At 40.9% G+C, this 26,907-nt stretch overlaps 2 protein-coding genes across 2 annotated transcripts; both read right to left on the bottom strand.

The window, feature by feature from the left end:
- Positions 1–23,271: 23,271 nt before the first annotated feature.
- On the bottom strand, positions 23,272–24,694 carry LOC147458937 (uncharacterized). Its single transcript, XM_086509730.1, has 2 exons — positions 23,499–24,694; positions 23,272–23,390 (listed from the first exon to the last, which is right to left on the bottom strand). The coding sequence occupies exon 1, from the start codon at positions 24,692–24,694 to the stop codon at positions 23,615–23,617; it is 1,080 nt and encodes a 359-aa protein (XP_086365856.1). The 3' UTR covers positions 23,272–23,390; positions 23,499–23,614.
- On the bottom strand, positions 24,695–25,289 carry LOC147458936 (uncharacterized). The gene has a single exon (XM_086509731.1). It carries the CDS (start codon positions 25,058–25,060, stop codon positions 24,695–24,697), a length of 366 nt encoding a protein of 121 aa, XP_086365857.1. The 5' UTR covers positions 25,061–25,289.
- Between the last annotated feature and the right edge of the window lie 1,618 nt (positions 25,290–26,907).

Genomic DNA, 26,907 nt, shown 5'->3' with positions numbered 1-26,907 from the left:
GGTATCCTAACCGCTATACGTTCATCAAGTTGATCTCGTGTAATAGTCGGAGGGATTCTAGTGGTGTAAGTCACATCAAGTACTGCACTGTCCCTGTGTGTGTTCATAGAAGCCCTAGATCCCGTTGATCCCATAGGCCTTGTGTTTGGAAATCGTTCATGTCCAAAAGAATCTTCCACTCTGATTCTCGTTGGACTTACATGCCCAATTTCTAGTCGCGTGTGAGTAGTCGTGGTTTTCACTTCTTCTATATTTACCTAGTATTGGTGGAGTGGTTCCTGAAAATATGTATATCGTTCTAACTCCTTATGATCCTACTTGTCATACTTGTCCATTATGACTCCCCTAAATACTTCTCCCCTCTGTGTAAGTGAAAACATATAGTCTTTTGCGTTTAATCAGTTCCTTGATGCGGAGTTCATCACATCTATAATAGAGTGTTTGTTCTCCATTATTGAATTTATATAGCCCAACATAAGTGTTGTGTGTATTAAACCACTCTGTCTCATTGGTGCGTCTGAGCAGTGCATTTTGCTTATCCAACAATCTTGATTTCTTAAAGATTCATATTCATTATCTAGGTCACATTATATCCACAGAGGAAACATGGATGGAACTTGACAAAGTGGAAGCTTTTTCAGGTGGCCAGCACCAAAAGATCTCGAAGAACATTAGATTTTTCTTGGTATGTTGAGCTTTTACTACTGACAATACGTAAAGTACTAGGCAAAGATCACAGTCCCATTGACATGCCAATTGAGGTCAAAAAGCAAGATCAAATATAAGCTAGGGGGAAGACCAATAGAAAATCTTTGAAAGGCTTAAGGTGGCTATAGCAGTCGCATCTGTTTTGACTATAGTAGATCCAAATGAGCCATTTGTTTTGGAGACGGATGCAAGTAATGAGGTTGTAGGAGGTGTGTAGGAGACATGCTTATTAAAATGTAACGCCCAATTGCATTTGAATGAAAAAATTTAGATTGTGCACAACGTAACTACTCGGCCTATGAGCAAGAGTTATTGGCTATATTACATGCACTTAAAAAGTGGAGACACTATTTATATGGTGCCACTTTTGAGTTCTAAATAGACCATGTAATTTTGAAATGGCTTTCAAGTCAAAATGAATTAAAGGGTAGGAAGGCTCAATAGGCGTACATTATATAGGGTTTTGACATTGTACCTATTGATGTGCAAAGGGCTTTGGCACTTAATAGAGCCGCATGAGGATACATTTGCAGTATTCACTATGGCTGCAAATCAAAAGGCACTAAGAGTTATTGCACAATCACTTGGTGATGATGATACTTCATATATTTACAGTATGAAATATGTTAAAGAAGCCTGGGATGTGTTAAACAAATAATTTGGCATGGAATCAAAACGCACAAAAACCAATTTGCTCATGAAATTCTACAAATTGCAGAAAAGAGATGATGAGTCCCTTGTAGCCCATCCCAATAGGCTCAAAGCACTCGTAGTGGCTACGAGGATTCATAAGAATATACCCAATGACGAAGAAATTGCAATATTTCTCAATAGTGTGAACAAGCCACCATTCAACACTTGGTGTCCAAATTACAAAATTTGGACAAGAAACTGGAAGAAGTTGAAGCAGCGCTTCTAAATTTTGATTCAAAGCATCAAGCTGATCCAGAAGAAACACCGACCAGAGAGAGAGTATTTTTCATTAGAGGAGGCTTTAGAGGAGGCCGAAACAAGACATTTCGTGGACAAGGACGAGGAGAAGGCAGAGGAAGGGATCACATCAACAAGAAAATGTAGCAGTTGTACAAGAAGAAGAAGAAATTAATAGTCATTTATTCTAATTTAACCAGGCATATAGGACATGCAAGTGCAAAGATTGAATCTTTGAGGGGGGTGTTGAAGTCTCAGTTTGTAGTGAGTTTAGTAGAGAGTGAAGAAGAGAGAGGGGCAATAATCCCAAGTGCAATGTATTGGTGAAGGGACAAGTATAAAAGTAGGCCTTTAGTTCAATGGAAAGTATCCAAGTTTGTGTTCCTTTGTTGAAATGCTCTACTCATGAACTTGTCATCACCTTGTATATACTCAAGGTCGTGTTTATGAGCCCAAGCTTCCATCTTGGGACCTAATTTTCTTGAATAACATTGTTTGACTGTACGCACACGTGCACGCACACACACACATGCATCTTGCCAAGCATTAGAATGCATCGACCCTAGCTCTAGGTGATCTTTGTGTTTTAACATTTTGCAATATGCGACTAATGCAAAAACTAGCAAGGAGAGCAACACGAGCTAAAGAGCAAAGCTTCAAATGTTTTCAAACCCACAAGGCCATTGTAGGTGAAGCCCACTCTGATGATGAAATTGAATGGGATTTAGAAGATGTGGATCCATACTATTCAGATGTGGAGGAAGTGAATGATATGGTGTCTGTGATTGATGCTCCAGATGATGTATAAGCACTACATTTGTTATAATGACTAACATTTTTGTATATGCTGGCTCAAAGATGCACTCTATTTTTGTAATGACTATAGAGCTATATGTGGGTGAGAAATACAACATACCTTTAATCAAGTAATTTTTTGGTGTCAGATCTCTCTCTCTCTCTCTCTCTCTCTCTCTCTCTCTAATACATACATCAAGTAATTTCATTGATTTGGTTACAAAAAGAGGATTTTACAGTTAGAAAAAGAGGCCTTTACATCAAAAAGTAGTTTAGGTCTTGTAATCTCCTATGATCTCTAATAGACAAGAATCGTGTGTTCCCATGGGCTCGCTTGTCCCTACTTCTAATATATCCTCTTCCAAGGAACTAGACTTCACCTTGTATCTTGCTAGTTTTTTCTTCAATCCAACATTCTTAGCTTCTAGTGCCTTGCAACAAATGCACAATGATTGTGCAACCTCTCCTTGGTTGGCCAATTCTACGCCTTGAGTTTCTAGTTTGCTAAAGGATTTCTATCTCCTCGGGGAGATAAGTGAAGCCCTTCTTGCATGGAGGGTCTCTTGATTTGAACTCATTCTGATGGGTGTCCCTTGCCTACCCCTCTAGTGATACAAATATCATTCCAATCTACTTTTCATCCTAAAACATAATAATAGTAGCATTGTTGCACAAAGTAAATGCTTATTTGGTTGGTGTTTGGGTTTTTCCTGTACATTTTTAAGAATCTAGCGTGTTGTTAAGCCGAGGGAATTTTGGATGTTTTACCTTAGTGGAATTTTGGAGTATCAACTTTTGTACTTTTGGGATTCCAAGGGGTGTTCTTGGGAAAGGGTGTTGCCCATTAGTATTCTCGAACTATGTAACTGTCGATCAGTGTCTTTTTGGGAATGTGAAGGTGGAAGTTATGGCGGAATTTAGTATGTTTTTGTGTTATGTTCCAGCTCCATTCTGATTCTTGTGTGTGTTTGTTCTGAATGTCTGTGCCTATAACACTTGGTGATCAGAGTGTAGGTGTGATGTAGCATGGACGAATTCAAGTTTCTCTTGTAGGAGCGAGTGTTGAAGCGGTGAAAGGTTTAGCTGAATGGAGGGAAGACGTTCAAAATAGTGCAAGTTGGTATGGTTGTTTGGCTGCACTTTCGAAATTGCAAGGAAGTTTGGATTATAGTGGGATGCACCAAGTTTCTATAGGAGAGGATTCTGATGATAGTGTGGAAGATTTGGATGGCGCAAAGGATTATTTGAGTGATAGGTGGGAAGAAGAGGTAGAGAATGAAGAACCGGATATATTTCCGCGGCTGTTGGCGGTTGCAGTTTTTCAGCATGCATTAGTGGCGAGAAGGAGATTGATTTTTGATCCGTTGGGAAGTACCAGTGCAGGAAATCTTGTACAACCAGGTGGACTTACAAATATGGCAGTGGCTAGGCAGGATATGCACGTCAATTTCCGGACCTTTTTGGGAAAGTCGAAAGAAGACCTTGCTTGCCACATATCTCAATACGAGACAAGATGGCAGGCCAGAGGATTTGCCGGAGTGTACGATGCCCAGGCTAAGATGCGCCAATTTGAGGCTACATTGGATGGGAAGGCTATGCAATGGTTTAGTAATTTTCGAGCAGGACATTCTGCTGATTATAATGGCTTGAAAGCAGCATTTTTGAATAGGTTCAGAAGGGAAAAGACTCCACATGATGTGTTGACCAAGCTTAGGGAAGTGAAACAAAGGAAAATGTTCGTTGAGGATTATGCACAAAAGTTTAACCAATATGTGAGAAGGCTGAGTGCTCAAGAAAGGCCAACTGATGAAATGATTGCTGGGTATTTTTTGAATGGATTAAGGAAGGAATTGAAGAATGTTGTTGCTGGAGTTGATGTTGCAGGTGGATTACAAGCATTAGTGGAAACATCTCAAAGAGCAGAGAAAAGGTTTCGGGTCTCTCATGGGAAAGCAGCCAAGAGGTCATCTAAAGAAAAGAAGAAAAGCAGGTCGAAGACAAAGAAGAGGTCTGATGATTCAGATTTGGACACTGATTTGGATTCGGAAAATGATACTGATTCAGATATGGAAATGGATTCTGATAATGAAGAGGATTCGAGTAATGATTTGGATTCAAAAGGAGATGAGGATAAGACGAAGAAAAGCAAGAAGAAGTTGAAGAGAAAGTCTAAGGATAAAGGGAAAGATGATAGAGTGGAAAAATTGGTGGAGAAGAAATTGAAGAAGTTGGGAGCGCAGAAAGTTGTGGAATCAAAATCCCCTCATTGTGAAATTTGGGTTAAGGATGGGCATTGGACAAAGGAATGTTGGTTTAATCCGAATTTCAGGGGTGCTGTATAAGGATTTAGCAGAAGATTCGGCAACAAGGACCTCAAACTCATGGGGTGTTTCCAGAGACATTAGGAAGGTAGAGGATGTTCAATAATCAAGGTTGGCAAAGGCAACAACCGTATTCTGGGTGGAGACCACAGTTTAATCAAGGGGGACCATCATTCAGAGGAAATTTCAATGCTGGAGGAGGACCAAGATATGGAGGATGGTAGAGTTCAAGACCCCCATGGGGGGAAAATTGGGATCAGCAGAGCAGCATTGGCAGAATTGGCAGCCACAACCACAAGGATGGAATCAGCCGATTTAGAATTATCAAGGGGGGAATCAGCAACAGCCAAAGGGGCAAGTGCTGCAGTTGCCAGCACCACCAGCACAATCAGCCAAAGCAAAAAAATAACCGCAAAGTAGTTTGATAGTAATAGAATCGTTTCAGGATCAGGGGTGAATGAAGTGGCTATGGATTGTCAGTTGGAATGTGATTGTTCTCAATGCTTGCAAGAGGAAGTAGATGTATTACTGACAACAAGTTCAAAGTCAAGGTTGAAACCTCCACTGGATTGGGAGGAGCAGAAGGAGATTCGGGATGAGGTAACTAGAGATCTGATGGAAAAGGATCAACAACAGATCAAGCTGAAATCGAAGGAGAAAGGCGTAAAGAAGGAGGATAAGGAAAGAGAAAGGACGGATGCCTTGTTTGAAGAGTTAACTAATTCCTCTATACATTTTACCTTGGATCAGTTGCTGTCATTAGTTCCAATTTTCAAGGATAAATTATATACAGTGATGTGGAGGTCAAAGACTGCTCCGAGTATGAATGAGGTGCAGCAGACAGTTCATAGTTGCCAGATTAGCCCGGAGGATGTGGATTTTTCAGTACCAACACTGTCGTTGGAATTTAATAACCGTAAATTTTCCGATGTTCTATTGGATGGTGGACCAAGTTTCAACATACTTTCGGAATCGGAATTTCTAAGGATGCAAGATGTCAGGTTGGAACCAGCTCCATTTTAAGTGCGCATGGCTGATCAGAGCAGAGTTCAACCTGTGGGGATGTTAAGGAGGCAGGGTATTATCATTCATGGATTGCAGTTTCTGGTAAACTTTGTAGTCATCAGGATGAAGGATTCAAAAAATACTTATTCTATGTTGTTGGGGAGGCCATGGTTTCGCACGGCTAAGCTAAAACGGGACTAGGAAAAAAATGAAGTGACGGTTAAGAAAGGAAGGAGAGAAGTTACATTACCAATGGGGCCGAAGAAGGAATTGTTGAAATCAACAACGCCAATGTTGGCACAAGCAATTAACATGTCTGAAGGATTAGAGGATGATGAAGAGGCATATTTCCTAGCAGCAAATTCAACAATTATTCCGGTATTCGAGGTTGATGTGGAGCGGATCATTGACAAATATGTAGTGAAAGAGGACAGTTTGGGAGTTGATCAGTTGGAGAAGAATACAGATGGTATGGAACACGAAAATTCAGAATTAAAGAGGGAAGAGAGGAAAATCCAAGAAGAAACTGTGATGGAGGATTCGGAGTTGGATCCAACGGAGGCAATTCAGAGAGCGGATGCTTTGTATGATAAGATGATAAATAAAGTTTCTCGAGTTGAGGAGGATGATTTACAGGATCTGAATTTGGGGACGGAGGATCATCCAAAGATGGTAAGAGTTAGTGTTCATTTGGAGGATGGTTTCAAGGACTTGAAGGAATTACTATTGGAGTATATTGATGTCTTTGCATGGGATTATGCTGATTTGAAAGGCATGGATCCTCAAGTTTACAAACATCATATAAATTTGAGAACGGATGTTGTTCCAGTGATTCAACAAAGATATAGGATGAATCCAAATTACGCCAAGCAGGTGAAAGAGGAATTGGACAAATTGCTGAATGCAGGATTCATTGTGCCAGTGGATCAGGCAAAATGGTTGTCACCAATTGTGGTGGTACCTAAGAAGTCTAGGAAGTTAAGAGTTTGTGTGGATTACAGAAAATTGAATGCAGCAACAGTTTCAGATCCATCTCCATTACCTTTTATTGATTTAGTTCTGGATGATGTAGCGGGACATGAGATGTACACTTTCCTTGATGGATTTTCAGGTTATAATCAAATACCAATGGTAGAGGAGGATATTGAAAAAACTGCTTTTATCACAGAATGGGGAGCTTTTGCATATACAATGATGAGATTTGGTTTGAAGAACGGACCACCATCGTTCTCGAAGGTAGCATTTAAAACCTTTGAGCACATTTGACAGATTTTATGAGGATTTTTATGGATGATTTTTTGGTTTTTGGGGAAAAAGTCAGACATCTGGAATATTTGTGGAAGTGTTTTGAAAGATGTAGGATGTTTTGGATGTCACCTAATCCTTAGAAGTGTGCAATAGAAATGCAGAAGGGAAAGTTGTTGGGACATATCATCTCTCAAGAATGAATGTCGATTGATGGGGACAAGATTAGTGCAATTCAGAAAGCTGTAGCTCTAGACAGTTTGAAGGCAATGATGCGGTTTGTTGGACAAATCAAATGGCATGGTAGGTATTTGCGGTATTTGGCGGATGTAAGTGCACCACTTAGTCATTTGACCAAGAAGGAAGTGGAATTTTTTTGGGGAGAAGCGCAGGAAAAGGCTTTTCAGCTTACCAAAAAGATGTTGGTGGTTTCATCTATACTTCAATCACAAATTGGGAATTGCCGTTCATGTGTATGTAGATGCTTCCAACATGGCAGTAGGAGCTGTTTTAATGCAGGAGAAGATCAAGGGATGGTTTCGACCAGTTTATTATGCTAGTAGAATGTTGAGAGCACCGGAGAAGAATTACACAGTTACTGAAAGGGAAGCTGTTTTAATGCAGGAGAAGATCAAGGGATGGTTTCGACCAGTTTATTATGCTAGTAGAATGTTGAGAGCACCGGAGAAGAATTACACAGTTACGGAAAGGGAAGCTCTTGGAATGATTTTTGCTTTGGAAAAATTCCGACATTATTTGTTGGGGAATAAGGTGGTTTTCCATGTGGATCATCAGGCTTTATTGTTTCTGGTAAAGAAGCCAAAATTGGAAGGCAAATTAGCAAGGTGGATGCTCATGTTGCAAGAATTTGATTATATAGTTGTCCATACTCCAGGAACTCAGTATGCAGTGGCTAATTACCTCAGCAGATTGGAACATAAGGAGGAATTACCAGGAGTATCGGATAAATTGCCTGATGCGAATTTGTTCTGTGTCGAGGATAATTTTTTTATAATTGGTATGATCAGATGGTTCAGTTTCTGGTGGTGGATGGAGTTTTACCTTTGATAATGTCTCCGGATCAGAGGAATAAGTTTGCATTGAGGAGCATACCATTTTTTATTATAGCTGGAGCATTATATAGAAGAGGAGCAGATCAGATTATACGCCAATGTGTTCCGGATGAAGAGAAAAAAGCAGTGTTGCAGGAGGCACATTGGGGATCAGCTGGAGGACATTTCTCAGGGGAAATTACAGGTCGGAAAATTTTACAAGCTGGACTTTGGTGGCCTTTGTTATTGAAAGATCCACATAGTTTTGCCAAGGAACATGTTCAATGTCAGAAGATGGGGCAGCCTACACAAGGGGATAGGATGCACGATCATCGTGTTTTGCCATTGGAACCATTTCAGAAGTGGGGAATGGATTTTGTAGGCCCAATAAAACCACGGGCAAAGAGGACGGGTTCCAGATACATTCTTGTTTCAATCGATTATGCTACCAAATGGGTGGAAGCGATAGCTTTGAGAGATAATAAAGCAGCAAGTGTGGCACGGTTTCTATATAAAAACATTATGACAAGATTTGGATGTCCTATTGAGTTGGTGTCGAATCAGGGAACACACTTTTTGAATTCTGTGATTCAGGAGTTGACATTCAGACATATGATTTTGCATAAGAAATCTACTCCATATCATCTGCAAGAAAATGGACAGGAAGAAAGATCCAATAAAGTGCTAGTGTGAATTTTGAAGAAGATTGTGTTGGAAAACAAATCACATTGGGAAGACAAGCTGGATTCAGCACTATGGGCTTTTCGAACGGCTTTTAAGGTGGCGACTGGAATGACACCTTTCAGATTGGTATTTGGAATTGAAGTTGTGGTGCCAATGGAATATGTAATTCCAAGCTTGAGGTTTTCAGTTCAGTATAAGTTGAGTCCGGAGGAATCAATTTCTCATAGACAGAAAGAGCTGCTTAAATTGGAAGAGGATAGAATTCAGAGTGCCTACTTGGTGGAAGTTGGGCAGAAGAGGAGACAAGCATGGATGTCCACGCAGGTGAGATTCAAAATTTTTCGAGAGGGAGATTGGGTGATGTTATATAATTCTAAGTTGGGACCACATCCGGGTAAGTTTAAGTTGAGATATTTGGGACCTTATCATATTGAATCAGAACAAGGCCAAGGAACATTTTTGTTGAAAGATGTCTTCGGAACCAAGATTTGAAACCTGTGAATGGGTTCGGATTGAAGAAATTTTATGGAAAGGTTCCTGAGGCTCCCAAGTGGATGGTCAATAAGGCTGAGGATATTGGAAGTAAATTGTTAACAGTTAATGTTTTACGGATTGCAGCGGAATTTTTGGAGGTAGCATTGGCAACTTGTTGTTGCAATTCAAAACCTGTAAAGGGATCTGGAATTCGAAATTCAAATGGCGACTGGATGTGGGAATTCGGACTGTGGGATTGGAAGTCCAGAAAGAGGAAAGTTGGAGGAATGGAATTGGGCAAAAGGCTCATTAGTGGGGGTACTCACTTTAGGCTAAAAACTCGTTTAGTGCTGATGTGACTCATTTAAGGACGAATATTTTTTGGGTGAATCTTGCATGGCGTGCCCGAATCGAGGAGAAAACTCATCATTATAAGATTCAGGTGGTGAGAAGTGTTGGAGATCACATCCAAGTGTGCGAACATCGCAGTTCATTGACTGTTAAGTCGGAGAAGAAGGGCAAAATTTTTTTTGAAGATATCAAGGGAAAGCTGATGGCGGGGATGCAGGACGATGCTTCAGAATCAATGCCGAACACCAGGTCGATGAAGATGGCAATGGAGGAGCTGTTCAAGGCGAGGCAGCAGGAAGATCACATTGAGGTGGAGAGTGATGAAGCTGAGTCTATCAGTGATCAGGGGAGTGTGGAATGAAGCGGAGGAAGTTTTTGTGGGGTATCCAACAGTTGAAAAAATCAAATCACCTTTTAAAGTTTCTTGGAAGGGTTTGGAGGAGTCTGAATAAAAGTTGAACATTTTCACCATGGAGTCAGAGTCTAAGAAGTCGGAGTCCAAAGGTAAGAAGGTCACACTGTTTATGAAAGGAATGGGTGGAGCTGCGGAGAAGAGTGTTCCAGAGAGTGTGAAGGTTAAGACAGGGAGCACTACCAGTTATGAGGCCAAGGGGATTTTCTCTGTGGAGGAGGCTGCTAAACTGTTTGGTTGATTTGAATGAGTTCCTGCAGAATCAGGATGCGGCGTTTAGGGTGATGGAAAGTGAGAAGATGGAACATAAGTGTAGTGCTATTCCAGAATGGGAAATACAGAAAGTCAGGATGCAATTATTTCAAGAGAGGTCGGATAAGGAAAGATTGCAGGAGGAGGCCGGTTAAGAGGAATACAGTTGAGGCTATGGCAAGGAATGTTGAAGTTTTGAGTGTAGCTGAGGATTTCACGCGGTGAGCAGATGGACTGAAGACTACAGTGGATGAGAAATTCAAAGAATTGGGGGACAAGTGGTTGATTTGACCACTGAAAATGTTTTTTTGATTGATAGAATAACTCCATTGGCGGATATGGAGAAGGCGGCATTTGCAAAACCACGGAATGACAGGCATCTTGGTAGCTAATTCATATGTGGATGTCTTGAAGCAGGAAGTGCTGGAATATGCGCAGCAGATGTGGAATAGAGAAACTAGGCTTTGGAGGGAGCATATGGAAGTGTCGACGGATCGCTTCAAGAATTGGTTTCAGCTAGCTGGAAAGGAGAGCATTAGGAGGGAGAATGAGGCATTGAAGATGGAGAATGAGAGGCTGGTTGCAGAGATGGAGGAGTTGAAGAACAAAATCAAGGGAATTGAAGTAAGTGCAGCGGGTCTGAGTAAGTGGACAGTGGAGCTGAGCAGTGGCATTTTGGAACCAGATCGAAATTTGGCGGGTGGAGTGGAATCGGAAGTGGAAAAGCAGGTGGAAGCAGAGGTGGAAAAGAAAGCGGATCCGGATTTTGTGGCAAAAAAGGCTTTGGAGAGAGATGCAGAAGGTGCTGCTGGGGAGCAAGACACTTGATCAAGGGATTGTGGGTCCAGGTCAGCCTATGGCTCTAGAGACCAGGCTGTGCCAGGTGTTAAGCCGAGGGAATTTTGGATGTTTTACCTTAGTGGAATTTGGAATATCAACTTTTGTACTTTTGGGATTCCAAGGGGTGTTCTTGGGAAAGGGCATTGCCCATTAGTATTCTTGAACTATGTAACTGTCGATCAGTGTCTTTTTGGGAATGTGAAGGCGGAAGTTATAGCGGAATTTAGTCTATTTCTGTGCTCTGCTTCAGTTCCATTCTGATTCCTGTGTTTGTTTGTTCTGAATGTCTGTGCCTATAACACGTACATATGCTTTATCAATATGGTGTGTTTTCATGTTGGATATCCTTAAAGGAGGGGATCCCCTTTTTCTACCAATGTCTCTAGAAAGCATGTGCCATACAAAATGGTTTGGACAGAACTTTTTGCAATGCTTGTAGCTCAATGGTTCTCCATCATGCTCTGACTCATCCTCTTGAGACCTTGCCCAAACTTTTACATCACCTTTAGCAACCCCAAATCTCCTCCTCCTTGTAGATTTTTTGTGCTAGTTCATGGTTGAGATAGTGATCTTGATTTGCATTTTGATTGTGTTGAGGTGGTATGGCATTGTGTTGAAGTACATCATCATGCTGAGATACGTTCTTCAATTGTACACAAAAAAAACACATGTTAGCGACATCAAATGCACATGCTTTTATATAACCATTGATTTTTTTAAAACCTACTCGAGCTAAAACTGAACTTAAAATAATTTAAAGCTTGCACTTGAAAATTTTTAAAGACCCAACCTGAAAAAGGAATTACACAATTGAAACAACGGCACAAAACATATGATTCATCGAGCATTCAATCATCGGTTGGCATAGGCCAGAGTTAATTACAATATTGTAGGCAGCATTATGGTCTCCATTCATACAAAGTGAGAAATCCCATGCCTTATGCCTATTTAAGGGATTCCTTTCTTTTCCTTGGGCGATATGTTGCAGCACATTGTGCAAAAAAGCTTGTTTCTCATGTTCAAAAGGATTTAAGATAGACAAATCAAGCGTTTAAGGATTCAACATAGGCTATATACATTAGAGGCTTTAGTGAAGGGAGTGTGATTTGTGCTTATATTTTTATGAGTTGTCCATGGATAATCTCTGTCTTGTTGTGCTCTTGCTTGTGGGGATAGCTATAACAACCAAGAGAATGTCTCCTTGGTGTTTGAGACAGATGCCAACATCTACACCTTTTGTGCCAAAGTGTATCAATATGTTGCAAGCATGCAGATCATTGTGTAGGAAGTCATGGCTATTCAAAAAAATTAGTGTGTGTAAGAGGGCATTCATGATTGGCAAGATGTTCTCAATAAATTGCTCTAAAGTTTTAAAGGTATATTGGAACTCTCTTATAGCTAGTATGCTTCCATTATGGTGGCAAGATTGTATCCACTACTCCAAGTGGCCACCATTCCACATTCAAAAAATTTGCATTAGCTTAACGATGTGGCGTACAAGGCCTTTGGCAAGAATCATGCCATGGTGTTGAATAGTCATGGCAATACCCTCTTCTAGCACCATTTTGTATAAGGGACTTGTCGTGTGGCATGAGCTTATATATCTTGGCCATGTACATTGTATTCTTGAATTTTGGATGTGTCACTCTCACCTGCTTCACAACAACAAAGAAAAATTCACCCTATTGGAGAGATAATAGGTGAAAAACTAAAATTTCACTAAACAAGTGAAGGACTAGGGGGTTAGACTTTCATCCAAACAAGTGAAGGACTAGGGTGTTAGGATTTCATCCAAATAAATTGCCTCAATGATAGAGGGACATGTAGATGGTGCATCTGCTATTGGAATTTGGGATACAATTTGAACAATTGTTTCATGAGCAACGTGTACTTCCTCTTCAGTCCCTAGACGTTTGGAGGAGTCTTCTTGTCTATTTTTTCCCTTAAGCTATGAATGTAGCTATAAAATAAGATGCATCTAATCTAGAATCCCTGGAGAAATTTTGATCTCAGAATGTTGGATGCTTTCAAATGTCGACAATTTTTCCTAAGAGCTGCTTCATCACTATATGCATGACTCCATTTGTTAGCATGATTGGGTCAAATGATGTCAAAGAAAATGAGGCTTCTAGCTTGCTAAATAGTTTCTCACACTGCAATGAAGTTCTTGAACTTTAATGCAAGCATATTAAATGCTCGTTGTACATGATCCTCTATAATATGATATAGGTAGAGTACAAGAGCGTCAGAGAAAACTTTACAATGGTCACGATATAGCTTTGCCTCTACCATGTCTAGAATTTTGAATATATATGAAATGAAAGTCAGAGAAGCAAACCTAAATGCTAATGCATGAAAATATCATAATAACTACTAGTGAATATCAAAAAATGATCATAATAAACATCATGATAGAAACATCTAAATTGAAAAACTTAAAGTGATGAAAATGCTTCCTATAGTGCAATGCACAGGTCTACACAATCAAGGACAAGGTCTTTATTTAAACCACTAACCTCCCTACAATGCGATACAGTGGTCTGCTTAGTCAGAGATAAGATGAACATATATATTTATTTGGACTCTGAAGTAAAGTATGTGACCTTGTTCAAAATGATTGATTACAAACTTAGTCATAAATAAAAGATGTACACAATTGACACATTTTGCACTAGTGGCTATGCAACCATTTATGCAAGTTTGTGTGTGTTTAAATATGAGAGATGTGCAAAGTGTGCACAACTTTTATTCCTCATTGATTTTGTAATGAATTGTTTTGGACGAGTGATCAATTACTTCACTACAAGTAAGTGTTTATTACTCCTTAAGCACTCTCTACAGTGCAACATGAAGGAGTACGAGCGAAAGTGCAACGCGAGAGAGAGTGCGAGAAGAAGAGCACGACAATATGGTGAACTCGCTCTACTGTAATGTGTAGAGCATAGTGAGTTCTTATTAGGTTTCTACAAAAGAATATGTGTACATACCAGGCGGCCCGCCCACTTACCTGGGCGACCACATTGGGCTTTATACCCCAACAACCTCCCACTTAAAGTCCAATGTGGTACTTTAAGTGTGAGAGAAGCTACTATACAAGCTAATGTACAAGAGATGTAGAGAAGTGATGTACTACCCTACACCTAACTGCTTGGAAAATGCGCAAAGCTCTCTGAGGGAAGTCCTTTTGTAAGTAGATCAGTAGGATTTTATGTGGTGTGAACTTTGACAAGCTGAAGTTGCTTATCCTTGAGCATTTCCCTGATGAAATGATACCTCACATCCACATGCTTTGTCTTTGAGTGATAAACTGGATTGCGAGCCAATTGTATAGCACTCTGACTATCACAATATAACACAGGCATCTCTTCTTTGATTCCCAAATTTGTTACTAGTCAATTAAGCCAAATTGATTCTTTGCATGCCTCTGATGCTGCAACATATTCAGCCTCTGTAGTAGACTGAGTAACACAATCTTGTAATCTAGAACGCCAGGATACTGCTCCACCAGCCAATGTAAAGACATACCCTGACGTAGACCTTCGGTTGTCTAAGTCACCTGCATAATCTGAGTCTGTAAAACCCTTTACACTTAGCTCCTGACTCCCATAGCATATGCACATACCCTTTGTAGCTTTCAGGTATCTCAATATTCCTTTCACTGCCTCCCAATGTTTCTTGCCTGGGTTTGACATGTATCGACTTACTACTCCCACTGCAAAGGTAATGTCTGGGCAAGTAGCAATCATTGCATACATCAAACTACCTACTGCATACGCATATGGAATCTTATCCATTTCAGCCTATTCATCCTCAGACACCACAGGAAAATCTTGTTTGCTAAGTTTCACATATGGTGGCAATGGAACACTCAATGCCTTTCCCTTCTCCATATTGAAACGTTGCAAAACCTTGTCAATATACTCTGTTTGAGATAACCAAATCAACTTCTTTGATCTGTCTCTCTCAATGCGCATACCAAGTATATGACTTGCCTCACCCATGTCTTTCATGTCAAACGATTTTGCCATCTTTGACTTCAAAGCTGAAATTTCTTCCAAGTGCTTGCCAGCAATCAACATGTCATCCACATACAAAATAAGGATCATCCAACAATTGCCATCCTTAGCCTTCTTTGTATATAGACAGTTGATCAAACTCACTACGTTTGTAGCCTTGAGAAAGCATAAACTTGTGAAACTTATGGTACCATGCCCTCGGTGATTGTTTTAAGCCATAAAGACTCTTTAACAAGTGGCATACCAAATCTTCCTTGCCTTTCTCAACAAACCCTTCTGGCTGCTGCATGTAAATTTCCACATCTAAATCACCATGCAAGAACGCTGTCTTGACATGCATTTGGTGCAACACCAAATCTAATATGGCAACCAATGCAAGAAAGCGTCTCAATGTAGTCATCTTGACCACCGGAGAGAAGACTTCATCAAAGTCAATGCCTTGTTCTTGCTTAAATCCCTTGGCAACAAGCCTTGCTTTGTACTTTGGCTGACTATCATGAGCGGTGATCTTATACCTGTAAACCCATTTACAAGGTAGAGCCTTTTTTCCATGTGGTAATTTAACTAGCTTCTATGTCTAGTTTTTATGTAGAGCTATCATCTCTGACTGCATGGCCAATTGCCAATTCCTGGAGTCCTTCATTTGCACTGCTTCGTTGTAACATGAAGTCTCATTGCAATCAGTCAACATGACATAGTTCATAGATGGAACAAACCTATTAGGAGGTCGCGTGATACGTCCAGATCTACGCAAAATAGGTGGCTCATGCTCAGCCACAACCTGTGGTTCCACTCTATCCTGTCCTTGCTCCTCTTGAGCCCTGACATTTTGTCTTTCACGTGCAGGTCCATCTTCTTGGAAGACAACTCTTCTAATCTCCTCAACCCTCTCTGGTTTAGAATGATATTTGGCTTCATTAAAGTGAACATCATTGCTGTGGATAACCTTTCTGGATTCGGGATCCCAAAGTCTGTACCCCATCTCACCAGAATTACCATAGCCTAGAAAGATGCACTTTCTACTCTTTGGCTGAAGTTTGTTCCTAAATTCCTTTGGAACGTGAGTATATGCCTCACAGCCAAAGACTCTGAGATGCTTTTATGAGGGCATTTTGCCTGACCATACCATCTCTGGCACTGAATCCTTCTGCAAAACCTTGCTAGGAGATCTATTTACAAGATGAACAGCTGTTGATACAGCTTCAGCCCAAAACCCATTTGGCAGCTGTGCATTAGACAACATACTTCTGACCTTCTCTTGTATGGTCCTATTCATCCTCTCAGCAACACCATTTTGAGGAGGATTGTAAGGAGCAGTAAGTTCACGTTTTATACCTTTTGACTCACAAAAGTCCTGAAAGGCCTTTGAAACATACTCTCCACCATTGTCAGTGCGTAAGCATTTAAGCTTCTTGCCACTCTAATTCTCCACAAGTGTCACAAACGTTTTGAAAACACTAAACGCTTCATCCTTGTGCTTGAGAAAGTAAACCCATACTTTCCTCGAGTAATCATCTATAAATGTCATAAAGTAAGAAGCTCCCCCTAGAGATAGGTTAGGCATAGGTCCACACAAATCACTATGAACAAGTGCCAATTGTGTATCTCTTCTACTGCTTCTATGCTTATGTGGCTGCTGTGTTTGCTTACCATACAGACAATGTTCACAGAATTCAAAATCATTAAATGAAAAGCCAGGCAAATAACCAGAACGAGACAAGATTTCCATTCCCTTCTTGGACATATGTCCTAACCGGCTATGCCACAAAGAAATGTTTGGTTTCTCAGTTACATTGATTACATTTTTAGAGACATTTGATACATAAATCATGTAAAGTCCTCCAGACTTTACTCCATGTGCTACTGTCATAGAACCCTTGGATATCTTCCACATGTTCTGTCCAAAAGTGGTGACGTAGCCAGCATCATCAAGTAAACATGTGCTGATCAAGCTCTTTGTAATTGCGGGAACATGTCTCACATTCTTCAGCGTGAAAGAAGAGCCATTCTGAAACTTCAATTGAACATCTCCAACACCTAAGATCTCACATGTCTACCCATTGCCTAGCCGAACATGATCTTTAGTGGTCACATAAGAGGTAAACCACTCCTTGTTTGGAGACACATGAAGTGATGCCCCTGAGTCTATAATCCAGTCACTCAGTGCATTTCCATCAGATGTTGTAAGAAGAGCTGAGTCCATTGTATTTTTCAAGAAGTAGATATCTCCTGACACTAGAATGTCATCCTCTGCAACAGTGTTTGTCACATTTATTTCTTGAATCTTCACTGAGGAATTGTTCTTCTCACCATGGTCTTCTGCTTTCTCTTTGCCTTTTTCTGCTTTCCATTCTCTGCAGTCTCTTTTCATGTGACCCTTCTTGCCACAATGGTAGCATTCTATGTCACTCTTTCCTTTAGCACTGCTGGACTTGCTACGAGACTGATCGCTTTTTCCACCTTTGTACTTTTCTTTGGTCCTTCCCCTGACAACTAAGGTTGTTCCTTTGCCTTTGTCCATTGTCTTTCTGTTGGTTTCTTCTGTGGTTGAGAATGAGAATCTAAAGAGGACGCTTGAGATGAAAACAACACGTTTGATGCTACTTGAAGAGGAAGTCAAGGAATGTAAATGCTCTCTTATGGACTTGAATGCTTTGAAGGAGCGCATGAGCAAAGTAGAGCATGAGCATGTATTGAAAGAGGATAAATTTGACCCACCATGATCCGGGATATATGCGACATGAAAAATGTATGCACAAACAAGTCTTTGATTGATGTAAGTGGTAACAATGTGGTTCCTAATTTGTCACTCATGCAAGCTATGGTTCAAACAAACAATGTGGATGTGGAGGAGTTGAAGGAACGGGAGCGATGTTCCAAGGACATTGTTATTTGTGGAATTCCCAAAGAGAAGTTAGACACACCTCCTTCTCTTGCCATTGTTATCGAAAATTTCTTCAAAACCCACTTTGGCATGTCCGGAGTTATGGTCAATGGAGCACATAGAGTAGATAAACAAGGAGCTCTTCGCTCGGGAGAACGTCCAATTGTATACACGAGACCAAACGAAATATTATCTTTGATAATAGTTAGATCTATTTGAGGGATAGAAAATGTTATGTATGTGACGATCGCACTATTAAGCAACAAAACATGTGTTGCAAGGTATATGAGGACAAAACTTTTAAAAAAAGGAAATCTCTCACGAAGAAAATGTGCTCAAGGAGAAGGCAAGTCCCTTGAGCAAATAGGGATGCGTGACCTATGAGACCGAGTTACAATTGAAAATATGGTTTTGAAATCGTAATGGATACCCATGGAATGTGGAGGTTGTCATTGATGAACTAACAAGCAAATCCGATGTTGTACTTCTTGTTGAGACTTGGGAACATGATACACAAAGGATTAATGGCTTGAAGGATTACAATGTACATTCATTGATGTGGTCAAAGAATCTCAAGCAACAAAGAGGGCAAGGAGGGGTAGAATGTATGGTTAAGAAAGGATTGGAAGATTTTGTATCAATTGTGAAAGATGAAAAGTACAAACGTTATGTATGGCTAAAAATTATGACACAAAATTATGACACAGAAAAGAGCACCCATTTTTGTAGCTGGTTGATGATTCCCCCTTTTATGCTTGCATGGTAGAGATCAACCATTTTTTTGATTTAGAAGAGAACATTGCTTATTTCAAAGGCACAGGTGATGTTATTGTATTTGGGGATATGAATGCTCGTACCAAAACATTGCAACATGAAACTCAATAATTTGATATACCATACATTTCAAGGGAGTTGGAGGAAGTTCACTTATATGTACTTCAATGGATGAGAAAGAGCCAGATCACTATGGAAGTTACTTTTACACATGTGTAATAGCACGGGTATGCTCATTGCCAATGGTGTATCTTTGTGGAGTGGAACCAATGGATTTACATGTAAAAAACATAATGGGGATAGTGTGATTGACTATGTGCTACTCCCCGAAGCCATCATGTATCGCATAAAGAGTCTTATGTTTGACCAATGGACCTCGAAATCAGACCATTAGATCTTATGTATTGACCTTTCATGTGGAGAAGCAACTAAGCATGATAATCCCAGCCAAAGGAAAGAGAAATAATCACTATGTATGGATTTCAAACGGACACCAATGTACATTGAAATGGTTGAGCAAAAGTTAGTCATTTGCATGCATACAAGGCATTGATTCAAAAGAAGAGAAGAAGATCGGAAGTAAAGCAACAACTTTTTCAAGTCCAAGAAAAGGCACATGCATGTGAGAGATTTTGGAGAAACTTGATGGACAAGCGGATTGAGAATTTTGGTAACTTGAGTCTTGTGGATATGTACACACATTGTAGATAATTATATGAGCAAGCAAATGCTGAAAAAATATCATTTTATGGTTCACTCCCATGTATGCCCTCTTTTTTTACTATTTGGGATAGATGCGGTGGGCTTGAAAAGTTGGCCACGCGCAAAGCAGGAAATTTTCAAAGTATCAAGCCGGAGATGATCAAATGGACAGGAAATTTTATCCGTGAGTGGATATGTGATATGTTCAACCTTGCACTTCAACATGGTATGCCTTATGATTGGAGTACTAATTGGGTTAAGCCTTTGCATAAAGGAGGGGATGTAAAGAATGTAAACAATTACTAGACTATAATGATTGGGTCTCTTATGGAAAAGTTGTTCGGGTGCATAATGGAAATGAAATTGTGTGATTGGGTTGAAGATAATGACAAGCCTGCAAAAGAATAAGCGGGTTTTGGTCGATGCCATAGCACCATTGATCATCTTGTCACTTTTCGTGTTCTCATGGAGGAAAGTCGGTTGAAAGGCAAGCAATTGTATTGTTGTTTTGTGGACTTTAAGAAAGCCTTTGATATGATTCCACGTAACAATTTGTGGAGAAGGATGGAAGAACTCCAAGTACCAAGTGAGTTTATGCTTGCGGTTTATCGAATCTATGGGAAGATGATTTGCCAACTGCGCATGGGAAAAAGAATCTCAAAAATTTTTGTAAGCACTACTGGGGTTAAACAAGGATGTCCGCCGTTGTCCACAACTCTCTTTGGTCTACACATCGATCAATTGGAACAAATGGTACTTGACTTTATGCAAGAAGGAGGCATTGAAGAGATCACTATTTGCAATGCGGTAATCATGCTTTTGTTGTATGCGGATGATGTAGTGCTACTAGCACACACTTTAGAAGATGCACAAAAGCTTATGGTTGTCCTTGAGAACTTTTGCTTGCATAGTGGGTTGATTGTGAATGAATCCAAAGCAAAGGTTATGCTTGTGAAAACTAACCATAAGGAGAAGCCATGCATTGTGTACAACAATGAGACACTTTAAGTTGTTGAGAGCTTTAAGTACCTTGGCCTTAAGGTTCTGTCCAATCACAAGTAGCATGAATGTGTCATGCGTCGTTTGGAAGCAGAAAAGAGAGCATTTGAGAACATGTGCAATGTGGGAAACATCAAGTGTTCGGTTCTCAAGAAGCACCTTTTTGATGCATTGGGACACCGGTTCTTCTTTATGGAGTTGAAGTGTGAGACGGGACCATCTCAAAGTCTACTTGGAAAGCATTTGAGAATATCCAAAAGCATTTTCTTACAAACTTTCTCCAACTTAAGACACAAACACCATATATACTCCTACTTCTTGATTTGGGATCTCTTCCAATTGGGGTTATGAGCTTGGAAAGGGTTATGGAGTACATGACAAAGATGCACCAAAATCTCTCACATCGACTTCCTACAATTGCATGGAAGCAAGTAAAAATGTTCAAAAGACACATTAAAGCAAGATCTTGAGCACAGGATGGATGCAAAGACATGAAGAAGTGGTTTGGGAGATGGGATGCATTACACGTGCTACATGATGCTTCGATTGACGCCCAAGTGAATGAAGCTTTTCTACGATGACAATGCATTATAGCTTGGAAGAAATCCGGTGAGTCACGCTTCATACATTACACCACCCATATTGTCCCCAACTACAAAACCAGGTTCTTCACTGAAAGAGGAAACCGCACTCACACTTACATGCTTAAGCCTATCCCCTTGTCGGCGATATGCACTATCGCAGCCATTTGGCTTAGCTCCCATTTCCTTCGATGCGAGATAGGACGTTGGGGCAATGGAGAAGAGTCAAATCAATTGTGCACATTATGCTCACTGCAAGTTCGAGAGTCTAATTACCATACACTACTAGAGTGCTCAGCTTTTGGTCACATCAGAACTTGCTTCTCTCACATTTTCAGCCAAGACTTAGACCTACACACTTTCCTCTCCCAGCCTTTTGAAGCTTCGAGTCACTCATCAACCATTCACATACTACATCACATGTAACTTTGTCCCATATGTCATATTTGACCTCCAGGGACAATAAGAAAATCTATTTGTCTATCTCTCAATGGTTTTGTTCTTCGTAGCTAATACTATTGCAAATCTACGTGCTTTGTCATTGCCCGTTGCTAAGTGATATAGATTAGTGCATTGTTTTTATTGTTGTTGAGGGAATCTTTGAATGAGAAATACCTTTTAATTTTTTTGAAGCCATTTAGTAATACCTTTTAATTCTAATATAAAGTGTGTAATCGATTTTCAGCTAATCGTAAAAATGCAAAATGTACAAACAATGCCTTCCAAGTGGTGGCAAGGAGGAGCCACTGGCCCCGATGAGTCGGGCAGAGACGGAGCAGCCTCATCTCTATCTCGAATTCTCTTGAACCCTCTATTTTCCCTTTAGTGTTTTCTTTTCTATAAAGTATGTAGTCAATTTTAAACTAATCGTGAAAATGCAAAATGTACAAACAATGCCTTCCAAGTGGTGGCAAGGAGGAGCGAGTGGCCCCGACGAGTCGAGCTGAGGCGGGGCAGCCTTGTCTCTATCTGAAATGCTCCCAAACCCTCTCTCTCTCTCTCTCTCTCAACCCAAAGGCGGTGGGCAACTATTTGCCAACTTCTCCCTCTACATAAGAGTTCATGGGGGGAGGTTTATATCTTGGATGTTTGGGTTATTTTTTAGTTGTGCCAATAAATAGATCTCACTATGTGAGCATGCTAAAACAGGAAAACGATTTCTCATTAATCAATGATTTAAAGATATCCACTTAAAACCATCATTAATTCATTTTCAAAGCTTTTAAAAAACCCAATTAAACACTAAGGTCTTTACCACTGAAAGGGGAAAAAAAAGAAAATTTTATAGCTCAAAATGGCACTCAAAATACCAAAAATCAAATGCTTTTCCGACTTGGCGGCAAAAGCTATGCAAAGCATAGAAAACAAAGAGACATGATGATGACTCATTGGAAAAAGAATCGAGAACATGAGAAACAATGCGAGAAGAAATAATGATTCCAAGAACGAACAAAATTTTAAAGGCCATTTGCACCAAAAGTAGGAGCAAGTAATAAAGGTGCAAGTTTAAGGGAAAAGAGACAATTAATGAGATCCGTTTGTACAACACATTTGAGCCATAAAAAGTGGTATCAAAGAGAAAAGATATGCATGTATTTGGAGGCAAATTTACTAAACCCACAAGAAAGTCGATCAATTCCTTGCTAACCCTCTTTTTTTTCACGCTCGGCCTAGTCAATTTGAAATTGTGAAGCTTAGTCCTTACGAGCAAAAAGAAAGAATGGTTTATTGAAAGGGTGTAGAACATAACCACCACCACCCCCCCCCCCCCCCCCCCCCCCCCCACCCTTCTCAAATTGTGTTTCTCCCTTCGAGTTTGATAGTGAAAGAGATGGAACTGTAGCTTTGCTTCTCACAAGGAGTGTATAGAGAAATTCTATTTGTGAAAGAAATCACATTGCATGCGACAGACACATGAATCAAAATTTTCCGTCGAGTGTTATTTCTGAATTTTACACAATCATAATAATTATCAAATAAAGGACTGGCTATTTTGGATAGCGAGCTCAGTCCTGGATAACCTATGCACAGTTTAACCAGTTTCTCATCGAACCTGCGACATCCATCTCATAAACCCATAACCGAACACATACCGCCACACAGCCTTCAAGAACCTCTGCGACCCTTGTGCACTCCATGCAGTCATTTAAAGCCTCTCAATAAACCTGGATGACGCGTGCTCGATGGGGCTTTGAACACGCAGGTGAAAGGGACAAGTAAATAGCAAGCAGGCAACTCAAAAAACATACAACTCCAACAGCACATAAAACTTAAGACTTCCCAAAAATTATGTACAACATTTGGATACTAATCCTGACAAAGAGTATGTCAAGAACTCTCAGCTGCCACCTCCTCACCGCCATTTCTGAAAAGGCCCAAACAATGCTTTCAAGTTTTTCAAAAAAAAACATATCCTTGATTTATCCGAAAGCTCTAAAGAATATTTAATGACAAGAATGCTGCATTGACTCACCAAAACTGCCTGTATAGTCTCTACTCGTATGAATAAATAGGATGAGAGAACTTTGTTCCGTACGCCAACAAAAATGTGAAGCTACCTCGCTCACAATATATGCCCACCAAAATGTCTTATGAGTTGGATGCATCACTTCCACTACCGTGACCTGGACTTTGATCACCACTAGCATTATCTTGAGCTGACAAACTCCCAGAAGAGAAAAGCCGAAACAGCCACTGCACTGGAGGACCATCTCTCGTACCATCTCCTCTAGATGTACCTTGAGCCTCTTGCTCATTTTCTGATTGCCTAGAATGATTTGAACGATCCTCTAGTCGAGTGAATGGGTTCAACCCCGCAGTTGAGAGCCTGGTCGTGTCAAAACCTAGTGCAGGCATGCCCCACAAAGTGAATTGCCCTGAAGCTGCGTTCTCATTGTCAGGTGCCTCCTCAGCGCTGCCATCAGAAGCTCCCAAGGCAGGGACATAGACACCACTACGCTCTGATCCTTGCCTTGCCGTTGTGTTAACATTTGAATTTCCAGGGAAGCTCTGCCTTTTCCTTGCTTCGTAGTCTGCATCGTCAGTGGGCAACTCAAAGCGACAAATTGGGCAAGAATTATGTTGTGCTAGCCAAGGCAGAATACAATCAGGGTGGTAGATGTGCTTGCAAGGCATCTGTTGCACCTCTGCCTGTAGCTCGAAATCATCCTTACAGACAGGACACTGCGACCACAATTCCGACTCCAGATGCTCTTCCCTTATCTTGATCTTTGGTAGCTTCTCCACTTCAGACTTTGCCGCAGGTGGCGTACCATACCTGTTTGGATCATTCTCAGCCAGCAATTGAATCAGCCTATCTAAATCTGGACCCAAAAAGTAATCTCTCATATGGTTGGGCAGCATCTGAGGTCCCATCCCTTGCCCATGATCAACAAAAACCTCGAGAGAGCCGAACCCATTTGGAGCACCCCCATGCAATATCAGTGTTGGGGGTAAGAATAAGGCATGCATATCTTCCTCAACTATTAGCCCACGTATTTCAGGCCTTGCCTCAAATCGAGGGCCGGAATTATCTCTCGCTTCCTGCAATCCTGGGTGTTCTGGCCCAGATGCACAATGTGACGCATATTCCTCCAAATTGCCTGATGCAGAGCGGCTTGCAGGCCCATTCATCTCTTCAAGAACTTGCATCATGGCTTGCAGGCCCATTCATCTCTTCAAGAACTTGCATCCAGACAAAATACGGGGCCGATGACCTTGCCGGTCGGATTGATTTCTGCCAGAAGGAGTCTGCTGTTGGGGCTGCCACTCAGGTGGTGATGATGATGGTATGTCTGTGACAGATCTATCTCGCATGATCCCAACAGAGCTAGGGGACGGCCTTCTAAGAAAGCTACTGAAAGGCAGAGGGAGAGTGGAGAAGGCCACACCTGGTTCGACCTCGGTGCTGTGAAGCTCTTCAATGAAGCCCTGCTTGCAGAACGTGCAAAGGACATCCTCCTCGCCAAGAGAAGGCTGTGTTTCCACATTGCATTGATGACACCAATATACAACGGGACCTGCAGCAGAAGACATGGCGGGCTGTGCTGTTCCAAGAAAACCCTATTCTTGCGACTGGATTGGGAGATGGTCCGAAAACGCAGAGGTGCCGCAATCTCTGGAGATGAATATTGAGAAGTCCACCCAGAGACAGAGAGCCTGCAAGCTATCAAGTAACACGTTGCGCGCAGACGTTGCAGACGGGCTTTAGGCGTGGCAAATTGACAATAGACCTCCTCACTGCCCTTGCATTTGAAACCTGGCCTACGCAACCTGGCCTACGCAATAGAAGGAGCTAGAAGTTTATAGCATTGTTGGATTTGGACACGTGGCAAATTCTGAAAGTTAAAAGGGAAAATAACTCATTGGCTGGTGGCAAAAAGAAATTTCTGGGGCCCGCGTGCGATGCGGCAGGTTTGTAAAGTTAAAAGACGGGGAAACAAGGCGTCGAAGGGATGAGTGGCATCGTCCCAACAAGAGTGGCAATGCCCAAGCATCAAAACATGATGATTCACAAAGCTATGTTATCTTATTGTTGTATAATTGCATGAAAACCTAAGTCTTTGCACTGTCCATAGGGCTAAATTGGTCTATACAAACAAACAACAAGTCATGTTTATCTGTCTCCAAAAATACTTGGGACCAAGTTCTAGAAATTTTTGGTACTTTACATAGCTATAGGCCTTATACACATTTATATGTGGACCACCCAAGCTCCGCAGTTGCTATCACACAAGGCTTTGATATACAAGAAGCTCGATGTTCTCAACAAATTGCTTTAGGACAAACAATTACCCCTGGCTCGCAACAATGCATGAATTGTCTTCTTGTGTTGGCTTTTTGCAAATGGTCACTCTCTTGCGAAGTTGGTTAAGGGATTGAGGTTGCTCCTCTAAAGTGTGATGAGGTCAAGTTTTCGTTTTTGTTCAATGAATTGGTGGCTCCCACCTCGACTTAGCCTTGCCTTCCACACCCTAGTGTAACAGGGGCCTTAGTTTTGTGCGTTTGTAATATAAACCAATGGTGCAAAGATTAGGATCGACAAATAGATAGAGACACTCATAGGAGACAAAACAAAGGAGTGAGATGCTTTACTTTGAAGTCGATATGTCTGTCTTACCAAAAAAAAAAGGAAGATGCTCGACTAGATTCTCTTTGTCTCTTTCTCAATTATTCTCTCTCTCTCTCTCTCTCTCTCTCTCTCTCTCTCTCTCTCTCTCTCTCTCTGCTCGCAGTGTCCGCATGTTGTCTATGCAACCCTTGTCCAGTCTGTGCAACCTGAAGATTCTTGAGCTTTGGAGGGGGGTTGTGTGCAGGCTGGGGTGCAAGGAGGAGGTGGGATATGGTGAGCTTTGGAGAGTGTTGGGCACAAGCAACACATGGAGCTCGTTGTGAGGGAAAGGGAGGGGACTACAACACCAAGTATCATACAATATACATCACTACAACACCAAGAATTTCAGGTTTTTCATATCGCTCTTCTTCCCCATGTGTATGCAATAGATTGGGCTTTACACTTGACTATGGGAGTGTTGGCTTCGTGAAATCTTTCCAACATTTTCAATACAACTTTGATTAATTAAGTCAAAATAAATTTAGCAAAACGATTGATTGAATAATCACAACACATAAAAAGAGCAACATAAACAAGAATTAAAACACAAGACATCATATTGGGTATCAACCATCCCCCTCAATCAAGATGATTGACTATTGCCTTCCACCTCTTTATTCATCTCATGGAGTATGAATTACAATAGTATAAATATATGCAAGATAAGAGAGCAAGAGCTACGCAATTGAGAGTGTGTATGTCATGATTAAGAGAGAGAAATAGCATAAAAGAGGGCAAAAGTGTATATTTTAGCTTTGCTCTGATGGAG

Source organism: Adiantum capillus-veneris, chromosome 4, assembly GCF_014529385.1.
Source record: "Adiantum capillus-veneris isolate H3 chromosome 4, ASM1452938v2, whole genome shotgun sequence".
Lineage (NCBI taxonomy): Eukaryota > Viridiplantae > Streptophyta > Polypodiopsida > Polypodiales > Pteridaceae > Adiantum > Adiantum capillus-veneris.
Note: the sequence above shows the minus strand (reverse complement) of the source record. Positions and strands in the feature narration are given on the sequence as shown.